Source organism: Notothenia coriiceps, unplaced genomic scaffold, assembly GCF_000735185.1.
Source record: "Notothenia coriiceps isolate Sejong01 unplaced genomic scaffold, NC01 NC01_scaffold00024668, whole genome shotgun sequence".
Lineage (NCBI taxonomy): Eukaryota > Metazoa > Chordata > Actinopteri > Perciformes > Nototheniidae > Notothenia > Notothenia coriiceps.
This window is the reverse complement of record NW_011357369.1, coordinates 3,884,515-3,897,062: the sequence shown is the minus strand read 5'-3', so window position 1 is coordinate 3,897,062 and position 12,548 is coordinate 3,884,515. Positions and strand designations below refer to the sequence as shown.

General features: G+C 41.6%; 1 protein-coding gene across 1 annotated transcript in view; it reads right to left on the bottom strand.

Annotated features, from left to right (window-relative positions):
- Positions 1–3,444: 3,444 nt before the first annotated feature.
- scyl1 (SCY1-like, kinase-like 1) overlaps positions 3,445–12,548 on the bottom strand; it is a 12,650-nt gene continuing 3,546 nt past the window's right edge. Inside the window, exons 3-18 of the mRNA XM_010782980.1 lie at positions 11,459–11,581; positions 11,140–11,366; positions 10,838–10,928; positions 10,316–10,471; positions 9,960–10,118; positions 9,749–9,856; positions 9,419–9,532; positions 9,144–9,299; positions 8,589–8,777; positions 8,250–8,325; positions 7,902–8,099; positions 6,967–7,115; positions 6,746–6,835; positions 5,950–6,267; positions 5,070–5,148; positions 3,445–4,873 (exon numbers count right to left, since the gene is read on the bottom strand). Coding sequence (XP_010781282.1) covers positions 4,749–4,873; positions 5,070–5,148; positions 5,950–6,267; positions 6,746–6,835; positions 6,967–7,115; positions 7,902–8,099; positions 8,250–8,325; positions 8,589–8,777; positions 9,144–9,299; positions 9,419–9,532; positions 9,749–9,856; positions 9,960–10,118; positions 10,316–10,471; positions 10,838–10,928; positions 11,140–11,366; positions 11,459–11,581 — 2,358 coding nt within the window. The 3' untranslated portion in view covers positions 3,445–4,748. The remainder of the gene's footprint in view (positions 4,874–5,069; positions 5,149–5,949; positions 6,268–6,745; positions 6,836–6,966; positions 7,116–7,901; positions 8,100–8,249; positions 8,326–8,588; positions 8,778–9,143; positions 9,300–9,418; positions 9,533–9,748; positions 9,857–9,959; positions 10,119–10,315; positions 10,472–10,837; positions 10,929–11,139; positions 11,367–11,458; positions 11,582–12,548) is intronic.

The following is a 12,548-nucleotide window of genomic DNA, read 5'->3' as shown; positions in this document are numbered from 1 at the left end:
TTGTCATTAACCTTTTCGGACCACTTATTTGTTTATTTTGGTGACGATCCGACCTCCATGCTGCTACTCTGGTTACAAAATGCATCCACCAAAGGATATGATAATCTCGACCCTACCCCAAAATAACCAAAATCTGACACGGAGTGAGATGTTTTTTTAGCTGTTCTGTCGTCATTTCCTGCTATCTTCTTCATAAAGTCAGTCAAAATGAATGAATGAAAGGGCGTTTCTTTGACTATTTATAGGCAAATATGGGCGTTACGTGAAGCCTGCAAAAGCTGCACCGCATTTCGAGTCGATTGGGATTTATAAAGGGAAACCGGCGTAGGAAGTGTCGTACGCACTTTCCTCGCCGGTACGCAATGTTCATTGAATCGGAAATTGTCGGAACATTTATGTACCTATTTTTCGGATTTCTACTACGTAAGCAACTTTCCCACGTGAATCCTACGCACGGCGTTATACATGATGCCCCTGGTCCTTAAGTCCTAGGGTGTAACCTCAATGTGGATCTTATCTGTGTTGAGGAAGTCACCCCCGGCAAAAAAACATACCATATTTCAAATCTAAAGGCCAACCATTGACCTCGTCATTTAAATATATTTTTGAAAGTTAAACTAAATGTATAAATGACTAACTAGCATGTGTCCGTTGTTTCCCTGTGCAGGTGCGTAAGGCAGGACAAACCGTCATGGTGGCCGGTGCGGCTACGTTTCTGGGTCTTGGTCTCGTGGCTCTGGCAGGAGCTTATTTCGGAAGCGGCAAGAAGGAAAAAAAGAACGAAAAGTGATACAAATCCCAAGGCACCTCTTCAGGGACACATGATAAGATCACCAGCAAAGCGTGCTTCCTATCATGATCACTCAGAGGAAACACTGACTAATTGACATATTGTTAATAACCCAGAAACCTGGTTGATTTCTATCCTGCATAGTCACCTCCATGTGTCCTGCATGCCTTCCCTGGTTTGACTAACAATGCAAAGCTTTTTGGATGTGATCAAAGCCTTGTATTTTTCTGGCATTCTAAACATGTATAGCATACATGAGCACAACAAATACTAATTTGAGTAATGAAGCAGCCAATACAGAATATGTTAACATGTTTTAAAATAAAATGAAGATTTTGAAGTTGAATGTATATGTTTCGGATTGTGTAGGATGTGAGAGGTTAGGGAGGTATTTCTCTATTGATTAAAAACAAAACATTGATATTTGTTAGTTGCTAATGAAGATATAATATATTTGAGTCAAACTTAGGAAATACTATTTTACATAATCAATGAACAACACTAACTCAATTGTAATTACATTTTATGCAAGAGCCGAGAACCACTGATGTAATGTCACAGTCACTACGGCCTTCTGTTCAGTGTAAAAACACTTTGATGAACTTTGGGTCATGTCGACTCAATTAATTCTACACATTTGCAGTTTTGTTATGAAATGAGTTCACAAGTTAACTGGAAATTCATAACACGTTGTCTTCCTCTGACATTACATTGTTTGTAATCGTTTTGAAAAAAGAATAATTTGTGTGATTCTGGAAGTTTTTATTATGTTAAGAAAAGCCATTTACTATTACCTCTGAATAGTGTCAGCAGTTTCTATTTAACATATGTTAACATAACATTTCCACGTGCTTCATCCCAGGAACTTCCTGTCCATTAGCGCCCAAATGTTTCCTCTGGATGATGAAAATATTTGATTTGAAACATAACCGGATTTTTAAGTGTTATAGCTTTAATGCCTGTCTCCTCGCCTCACATTATTTGTAGTTGTGGCGTTATTGAGCATGGATGCGTGTCCATATACTGCAGGATAAAACGTCTGTATTGGTTTAAGAAAAGATAATAACAGTTACTCACAATGAAAACACATGTTTTGGTACCAATGTTAGAGTAGTATATTTTAAGACACGGCCAAGTTATCTTTTTTTATCGCGTTGTAGGAGTTTTTACCCTTATTTACCTTGTTGGAGTCGGAAGGCCTGTTAACTTATTCCGGCAAATTACTCAGACCTACTAAGAAGCTATTGAGTCTATGTAAGTTTACTACTTGACTCAGATCCACCAACGTCAGCAAGTTCTCACCTCTACTAACTCCTGAAGAACCAGGTTAAATTAACTGCTGTTTCAATTCAGACGACCCGCTAAATCTGTTTAAGCGATCCCGAAGGATTTTTGATATCAGTAATGAGATGTGGCCATACCTAAGTAGGAGTGTGGCAGTTGTGCAATCTTAACTTAAGCAGGAGAGGAGAGCGCAGATTTCTTTTTAAGTTGTCTCAATCCAAAAGGTGGGATCAGTTTATTTGAAGAAAAATTGTCCACACTTGTACAGGGTTTTTACCTTCTCTCGTTACAACATGACCATCCTACAAAACATATCATGCTGTGATCATTTTCTAATATGAAACCTCAATTCACAGTTTTACATTTATTACCCTAAATTGTAACTTCAACTGCCCAATTCAGTTGTGACATTTAAAATCGTCCGACAGAATCTAGAGCCATCTCCTCATAAATAACCGGTGATAATAAAAAGCACATTCACACTTTCATTCAACAAACCAATTCTCATACACACCTATATCCAGCATGAATTCAGAGGACCGTCCTCATAGGTGGCTGGGTTATAAAACTCATTCAAACCTTCATCAAACAATTCACTCAGCATTCAACAAATACATTTGAGCAATCTTACCAAGTTTGAGATAACCAGAGCATACCAGGGGAAACACCCCCCTCTTTCGCTTTCTCTCTCTCAGCTAGTGTTTTTATGCTCAAAACAGGACAGAAAACCTAAAGACAACTCCTCCATACCTAGTGTGCAGAACTGAAAAATATTATTCTCGGCTATGGCATAAACACCTTTTTGGGGCCTCAGTATTTCTCCAACAAGTCAGGAGCCCCCCCTTTGCACAGCCAGCTGTGAATGAAGATAAATGTCTCCCCTCTCTTATCAGTGACACCCATAAAACATAATAGGCCTTACACTCAATTTAACAAACCACTTGTGTTTAGTATATACAGTGAATATAGAAAATCATAAAATATAATGCATTTTCATTGTGGGTTATACAAGAATATAATTGATTATATATATAATTAACTTTCGTTTCAAGTATTCAACCTAATATGGAGACCTCAACAACCTCTGGATAATCTATATTTATATATCGTTTTTTTGTTTTACTAGTCCAGGCATTAAGAAAACCGTTTCTGAGTTGCCCGTCTTCACCTTAACACAAACCAATAACTTTTATTTTGTGGTGCTTACAGCTTAAAGTAAACATCACAAAACTTTGGAGGGGAATGGATACTCAACATAAGTCTCGGTTATATTTTCTACTGAATAAATAACCCACATTGAGCACTGTTAAGACTAATGAGCTCATGTCCTAAAGACTAACTGTTGTTTTAATTCAAATAAGAAACATAGATTCATTGTACTCATATTTATTTTAAGAACATCTCACATGCTACAAGATTCTCAGTAAATGTTGCATTCACACTTCTCAGTCTTCCTGAACTAATCACATTCGTTACACATTAGCTCCAATGATGATTGTGTCTTTTCGGCATCATGTCTGGTACTTAGCAGTGAAACCTTCACATACCAATTCCAACACAGAGATTACATATGGGGGAATGGTTTGATAAAAACACAGAATCTGTCGATGGGAAGACATTTCAGGTGGAAATGTTCTATTCAAATCGGATGTGATCCTACAGAGCAGATCTGGTTTAAAAAGAAAAAAGGCACAAATAAAAGAGTACAAGGGAACTTTGAGGAAACCCCTTTACCATTACCACAACAAATACTGTCAACAATGATTGGTAGGTAAATCTTACTTCCTCAAATGATGCCTTCATGTTTTAGAAGATCTTAAATTCAGGATTATACAGATTCCTTCAAAACATTTCAAAATAAAACTTATTTAAGAAAGCCTCCACCAGTGAACTACTAGGACACATAGGAAAAGGCATGTAAACACGTTCATTGATTTCACTTCAAACCAATTCACCAGCATCGATTTACCTAGTTATTTGCATCATGTGTCTGCAGTGTGTGACACATTTACAGATCTTAACCAGTCAAATGTGTCTCCCGTCAGGACAGTTCAGTTAAATACAGTGCTGGATGTGCAAAGTTAAATGAACATATTTGTAACTCTGTGCCATGACACATTTTGTTAGGCCACACAAATACACAAATGCATGCAGGGATTGATTTTAAGCCTTACATCTGAGTTAGTTAGTGACAGCTGAACTAAAACATTCATATACACTGTATGTGTGTGTACACTGAAAAACATTCAGCATAATAATACAGGTTTGATTCTGTTATATATATATTTCGCAGTTATTAAAAAAAAAAGTGCCATTTCCTCAAGTCATTATAAGACCAGATGCACATTTATATACATTTACTTTACAACTTCAACTTTATGATTTATCTTTTTATGAATGACTGCTGCTCGGTGCCGCTTTTACACTTTTCTGTCTCTGTGTTTTTAAGCTGGGCCTTCCACAATAAAGCATTTACGAAGCGCTGGAATGTTGCTTCTTCACTCATCAGTAAGTTCCTGAATGAAGAAAGAGAATCCTAAAGCGCAGTCCTCTGACGGCTCGCATTCCTCTGACGGCTCGCACTCCTCTCCGCTCCTTTGTTTGTGGAATGTCAGGCATCCAGTCAATCTGGTTCCTGTTCCCTCCTCTCCATCCCGCCCTCAAACCTGCCCGGTCAGTCCAGCTTGCGTGCGCCCAGTTTGAGAGGACCTTTAGCAGCTTTGCGCTCCGCCCGTTTCACCTCCAGCTCCTTCCTCCTCTCCTCCCGTTTCTTCTTGGACAGCTCGGCCTTGCTGAGACCTGGTTCACAATGAAGACAGACAGTTCAATGCAAAGTAGGCTAATAGTCGTCTAACAAGGACACTTCAGCGATAGTGGGAATCAGATTTATTTTGTTCAACAAAAACCATGACCAACAACCTTTTTTTCTATGACTATGAAAATATGGCAGTAAGCCCTTGCTGTGCCTTTATTCAGCATTTCAGATGAGTCTTACCCTGGTTCCCATCCACCGACTCCCAGCTCTCCTCAGCTCCCCATTCTCCTGTGGCCTCTGCAGCCAAGCCCTCTCCAGTCTGACAGGGAGAGAACACAACACACATCACTGAACTGAAATGTTGTACTCATGGTATTCCTGAATTTCCATTTCATCTTCATGTTTTCTTGACCTACAGATGTCCTTCTTATCCTGACAGTGCTGTATTGTTTCACCATTTAAAAGACAACACATTTATTATTCCCACCTTCTGTTGTCTCCATAAAGTTTACAGTTGGGCTGTTTACCCTCATATGATTTTTATGAATAAACTATCTATTGGTGATATCGACAGATCTGTAAATCTCCTCATAAATCATACAAAAGCATCACTTTCAAACAATATTTACCAGAGGTGCTTATGACTTTCAAGAAAATAAGCATAAAAAATAACTAATCATCTGAAGAAATTAAATGGGCTGCCCCCTGCTATACATTCTGTCACACTTTTTTTCGCATAACAACATGAAGCTTAATTTGCAGACCTAAAATATTTTAAAACTGTAAATACAATTAAAATCGAGTGACCCTTTATATCCCTATTGAAATATTTTTGTCTAATATTCACTTCAGGTTTCAACATTTCTGGCATTTTTTTAAATAAACAATCTGATGATCTCTTTGAATCTGTCTATCTATTGCTCTTCTGTGTATTCTGTGTACTTCTGTGTTTTTAGTTTACTTTTGTGTATATATACATATGTATATAAATATTTGTATATGTATATATTTTTTATATTTCTCCGGATTGTGCGAAACAGTATTTTTCGATCTCTCGGTACACACAAAGTGAAAGATTGACAATAAAGTTGACTTTGATTTTGCACCCCGCCCTCCTCACCGTGGGAGTGCCGGCTGTGTTTCTCTGGGACACGCTGGTGAACAGATCATTCTGATTGGCTCCCACGGGGCCTGAGCTGCCGCTGTCCCAGTTGTACTCGCTGGCTAACCGCACTCCTTCGGCCTCGGGGAGCGTGGTATTGGCCAAGGTGGTGTCCGTGTCCTCCTCCCCCCAGTCGTTGCCCCAGCCCTCCTCCCCTGCAGAGCTCTGCCCCGGCCCTTCCTTCTCGTTGGACAAGCTGTCGTCTGCGTCCCAGCCCGAGCTGCTCCAGTCAGCGCTTTGTTTCTTCACCGCCACGGAGGACGACGACCGGCCCACCTACACATTGGGAAGATTTGAAAAGTGAAATGAAGACGCATTGAAGTAATATAAATATACGCCGACATTTTATCTACACAGCAAACACAGACTACAGAGTTCTTGAACTCCATAACATCTTACAGGTAGGTGTCTCATATATAAACCGTGACAGTGAAGAACACAACAAATCCTGCACACTAACGATCACTTGTTTGGAACAATTCCTTAGTTTTTTGTGATTATGGTATTAGCAACCATACAGCTTTAGTAAAGTGTGTGGCATCATTCTTTTGTTTTATTTTCCCCATAGAAGACACATTTGATCTAAAACATTAACGACTTATTGGTATAAATTAAATAAATCCTGTTAAACCATTTAAGACCAGTATAAAGGAAATAATATAGGAAATACTAATACCAGTGTCATTAGCTTTAAAAGTATATTACTATCAAAAAAGATGGTTTGTGTAATGGATCCAAATGAAAGCGCTCATACTCCTTTGTCACTGGCTTTCTTTTTTGGAGCTGACGTCCCTGACCAGTCAGTGTTCCAGTCATCCGGCTCTGTGTGAGCCTTCTCTGGATCCTATAAGAAAGAGCCAACAATAGATGAGGTTTGAATTACAACCAGATAATACAAAAGAAAAATCTCACATACAAATGTTTTTAAATATCAATTTCTAATTTATCTTTGAGTCAAAAGTGTTGAAATCTTACCTCCAAACTTCCCCAATCCTCCTCTTCATCCCAGCGGTCTCCTATTGGCTCCTCCTTTTTGTCCATTACCTCATGAGTCTGTGATTGGTTGGCATGATTAGAGGCAGCAGGGGGAGACACAGAGGCTTCAGGAGGTTTACCTTCAGAACCTGCGACAGTCAGAGAAAAGCCAAGAGATACGGTATCAGAAGAAAGTATTTCTCAAAGGAAACAACTTCAAAGTGTGTTTTCATGTCTTCAAGGAGTACTGTATGTCAATAAAGTTGTGTGAAGTTGGTTGTGCCAAGAAATCAGATATATTAGTTGAGGTCAGGTCAGTGAGCTCGACCTTGGTTTGGTTTGAAGATTAAAAGTTAATCATAATAAAACAAATCAGCAGGTAAGGAGATGGAAATAAGTTAGTTTATCATCGGTAGCTTCTTGTCTCTGCTTGAGGTGATGGCTTGGGACAATAAGCTGCTACTAGCATAACACAAGTGAATCTCAACTGTTGGCGGTTGAGCTGCATTGTTGGCAAGATTTTACCCAAAAGAAGAATGTGTGGAACTAGAATCACCGCCCTGGGGTTGTGTGCAGTTTAGTTGCAGTTTGAATCCATGTTCGTCCACAATGTCATGACTTTATCTTTTTATCCTATTTAATAAGTAATGTCATACTTAATAAATGAATTATTATTATAGATTTGTCCAAAGATGTGTTTTGTAAGTTCATAGTGACTTTTACCTTTTAAACCTCTAATATCTTATCAGTTCATCTTTGAGTACATACAAACTCGCGTAAGGACCCGATAACCTTGTCACTGACACAAAAGCACAGTATAAAAGACAATATCTACAGTTCTGCTGCAGCAACTTTCTCCTTGTTTTAAAAAAGAATTGTTTATGGAGAATCCAACAATGGGATAGTAGTCAGCAAATGGAATCTGAACACCCTACCTGGTGCAGGCGCTCCATCAGGGGCACTGGTCGGGCTGATGGCGTTGGCGGGCTCTCCGTCCTCAGCGGCTGCCCCCCCCTCCGTCCCCGGAGCGTTGCGGATGAGTTTAGAAGTGATGGAGGACATGCCCGTCACGGCCCAACCGGCCCAGGTGGCGGAGCCTCCTGCAGGCTGAGCACACGACGCTACATCCTTTTCTGCAGGACACACAGGAACGAGAGCTTCACGTTATTCATTTTTGAAAAAATATAGCTGAAATAAATTGTTATTCTGCTCCCGGTATTTGAGCCTTTAAAACTTATTTTGCTTTTCTTTTACCCAAATGTGAGATTTCTTCAGTTGCATACCTATTTCAGCCAGCTTGGTGGGGTCTTCTGACACCGTCTCCAGCTTGGTAAGGAAACTCTTGATGGCTTTAAATGCCTGACAGTGAGAGAGAGGAAGGAGGGAACATCTTGGGTTACATTGAGACAGATTTAAATAATCAGGTACCACTGAGGTAAAACATCTGTATAAAAAGGGTTCCTTTAATTCAAAATGTACTTGATTCAGCCTTACAATATCACTATCCGAAAACAACCACAGCAACTTATAATGAATTAACCATTGTGCTGCTGATAAACAGGACTATAGACACTAAAAGCCATAATAAACACCACGCAGTCACAAATCTCAGTCATGTGTACCTGGTCCCTGACGCTCTTATCGGGGTCCACAGTGATGGTGCAGAGGGTGGGGAGGATGCGGGACGCACTCTCTGTTATGCTGTAGAAGTTGTGTGTTGCTGCGAAGCCCAGCACACCGGCTGAGCGTGAAGCGGGGAACGGGTCCTTGGTGGCCCGTGAGAAGGCGGAAATCAGAACACGTTGCCGAGTCTGTGAAGAGAGGGAAAACAATATTATTTAACTGGAACAGATTCTTTACTCAATGGACTAAAAAGGAGAGTTCATCCAAGTAGAAAAATGAATGTTTCCTTTTACCTGTAGGGCTTTCAACATAGATTTATGAAAAGCACTACAGGTGATAAGAAAAAGCAGTATTTTGGATTTTGGGGTGAACTGTCTCTTTAGATTAATTAATAATGATAGGCAGTGTGCTGTGCAATAGCTGCCCACTGCTCCTACTACTAGGATGGGTTAATGTCAAATGTCACTGTGTGTGCTGTGTGCATGTATGTGTGACCATTAAAGAGGGTTTCATCCCTCCGATTCTATCTATTAGTACTGTGGCTCTTTTTTTACCCCGGCGTTGAGGTAGGAGGCGATCTTGCCCAGGCAGACGGTGGTGTTGCACCGGATCGGGCCCTGTTCATCTCGGGCCTGCAGCCGGGCAAAGTGACGCATCAGCTCCTGGTTCAGGTTGGCCTCATTCAGCTTGGGAGCCAGCAGCAACATAGACTGAGGGTGAGGGGGAAGGGGGAGAAAGTTGTTAATGTCAGGGCTGAAGGAGGATGACAACATCCTGTATGCAAGCAATGTAATGACAGCTCTTGGTTTGCTTAAAGCGGTCAAAGTACCTTAACAGTCTGTTCTCTGATGGCGGGGTTGGTGTCTGTGAAGCCGTGGACAACGTGAGGGAAGATCTGGGAGTTGACTGCTGCCTCGTTCAGATACTGAATGAACTGCTCCATCTGAGACAGAGAAAAAAATACTTTTATTCTTCAACATAGATGTGAAACACGCAGATAGTGATATCATTTTCAGCTAGATCTTATATTATATCCTACTTTTAACTATATTTATTTGACCTTCTCTGTGATAATACATGGGGAAATTAAATGACAAATAAAACACAAGCGGCATGTTCTGATTCTCAGGGGGAGCTAGATGAAAAAGGCCTTTCATACCTGCTGCAGCAGTCGTATCCTCATGGCTCTGTCTGTGGAGGAGAACATCTTCACGATGACGGGGATGATCTTCTGTTGGTACTCTTCTGCTGACAGGAACTTCCCCACCTGGTAGAGAGACAGAGGAAGAGGAAATATGTGGTATAACTTCCAAATGGATATTGGATATATGGCCTGATATGTAATAAGGTGTGAAAGTTGAAAGGTTCACCTTGAAGAGCGGTGTGAGGACTACGGCGCCTGCATTGCCAAACTCGAAGGCGGTGAGCAGCTGAGGCAGGACCTTGTGTTTACAGAAGTCTTCGGGGAAGGAGTCCAGATTTTCACTCAGATCCTGGAAGAACTGCTGCTTCTCAGCCTGCTCCTTGATCTAAAGAGATTCAATTCCACTATTATCAAAATCTATTGTACTATTATTGGTTGTTATACTATAATAGAGTTTCAAATGCTATTCCCGCATGATTGCCAAGAGGATAGTTTCATTAGAACGTGATCCGTCTCCATTTCGACAATCGATATTGTGATTTTACTGGTGAGGTTTGAATGTCTTTATGCAACTCTACGGACCTGTATCTCCTCCAGGAAAAGGTTGCTCTCCACAAAGCTGTTGCTGAGGAATCCCCCGGAGGCTTTACAGTTCTGGAGAAAGCGGGCTGGGTTGGGCCGAGCTCGGGGGTTGGCCCCCACCAGCTCACAGTAGTGCGGCACCAGGGCCTTAGGGATCTGTGGGAACAAAGAGGACATATGAGAGAGAAACACGAGACTGTGAACACGTCTTTATGTCACAAAGATTCCTTTAAGCAAGCACTGGAACAATGACGAATCTGTAGGTTACTTTCTTTACTTGAAGGCAACTCGGCAAGAACACATCGATTCTGCTTAGTCCCCTTAAATTTAATCCGACAATGTTCCTTCTGTACATAACAACAATATACTCAATAAACACAGAATCCACATTTTTGGCATATGTTGAATACCAGAATGTTTTTCACATCACATATCCGATACCTTTAACAACATCGGTTTCGGAAAACTTAGAATTGGAACTAGCCATGGCAGAGTAATAACACAAAGGAACTGTTGGCGTACCTTTCCGAGGGACCGGAGCGAGGATGTGCGAGGCAGCGGCCCGTTGAACACCTCCCAGATCAGGCAGCCCAGCCGCCACACCTCCCCCGCCCTGCAACACACATGCACAATGTTTAATACTAGACTTCCTACAGAAAACTAGGCATTAACCAGGACCCGGTTTGATGTCACAACCACTCACTCAGGCATCTTCCCCTCTTATGAACCTCTTTCTGTCATTTACCAAATATTCTTATTGCTGCTTCTCTTTTATTCCTGTATAACATTTTATTCTAAATCATACTGACTCACTCCTCTCTTACCATTTCTCTCCAGTGTTATTGGCCATCTCTGGTGGGTCATATCTCTCCATGTCTGGGTAAACAGCCTTGGGGGTAGGTAGGGAGACCCCACTTGGGTCACCCTGCTCAGGGGCCACATGGTCGAGGGCCCCAAGCTTCCACTCCCCAGCTCGATCCACAAAGACAGCTGATACACCCACGTTGTTATGAAGCAGATGACAGTCATTGACCAGGAAACTCAGAGCTTTCTGTTGGGGGAGGCAAACAGCAGAAGTGGAGTCAGGGCTTACAGAGAAACAACTCCTGGCAGTATCGGTGGCGCTGTTTCTACTATCCTTACCACTATCTGGTGCAGGCCCCAGGAGACCTCCAGCTCCCCTGATCCCCCCTTCTCTGCCTGGGCCTTCAGGTGGACGGCCAGCGGGGTCACCTGCTCAGTGACCAGGTACAGGCTCTTCTCTGTCTGTGAAGAAAAGCAAAGTACAAATCAACTACTATTGTACGTGTTGGTTTTATTGCAACAACTTCATTTCAGAAAAACTGAACTGAATGGCTGATTGAAAGTATACAAACTAGATCACAATAATTAAAAACATTTATACTAAAATACAGTCATTACATTACATTGCATTTAGCTGTCGCTTTTATCCAAAGCGACTTACAATAAGTGCATTCGACCAGGAAGATACAACCTTGAAGAAAACAGAATCATATAAGTACATCAGGTTTCATAGAGCCAAAACATTTCAAGTGCTACTCAACTAGCTTTAGATAAGCCAGCCCTTTATTAGTATACAAGTGCTTTGTTAGTAATTCTATCGTTCGAAGTGGAGTCGAAAGAGATGAGTTTTCAGTCTGTGCACAGGAAGATGTGCAAGCTATCTGCTGTGCCTGATGTCAATGGGGAAGCTCATTCCACCATTTTGGAGCCGGAAGCAAACCCACAGAGTTTTGCTGATGGGAACTTGGGTCACACCTCGCAGTGCGGGTGCAGCAAGCGTTTGGCTGATGCAGATAGGAGTGGCACGTGGCGGGGTGTACGGGTTTTAACCATGTCGCTAGATGTAGGAAGTTACATCAAACAAAGCTGTTCTGCAGTGAAGGACAGTTTGTTATCTAGGGTCCACACCCAGATTCCTTGCAGTCTGAGTCGGGGAGACAACAGAGGGGCGATGTTGATTGTTAAGTCAAGAGTGGGACAATCTTTTCCCGGAAGGAAAGCAGTCTGAGTCTGTCAAGGTGAGCTTTGAGTATGCAGCAGACATCCATGAGAGATGTCCTGCTAGGCAAGCAGAGATGCCATGCGACGACCTGGGTCTCTGAGCGGGGAAAGGACAGAACTTAATTTGGGTGTCGTCATCCGTAGCAGTGTATGAACAAACCACTGCGGGCTAATGACAACTGAGCGATGTTTGTGTACAAGGAGAAGA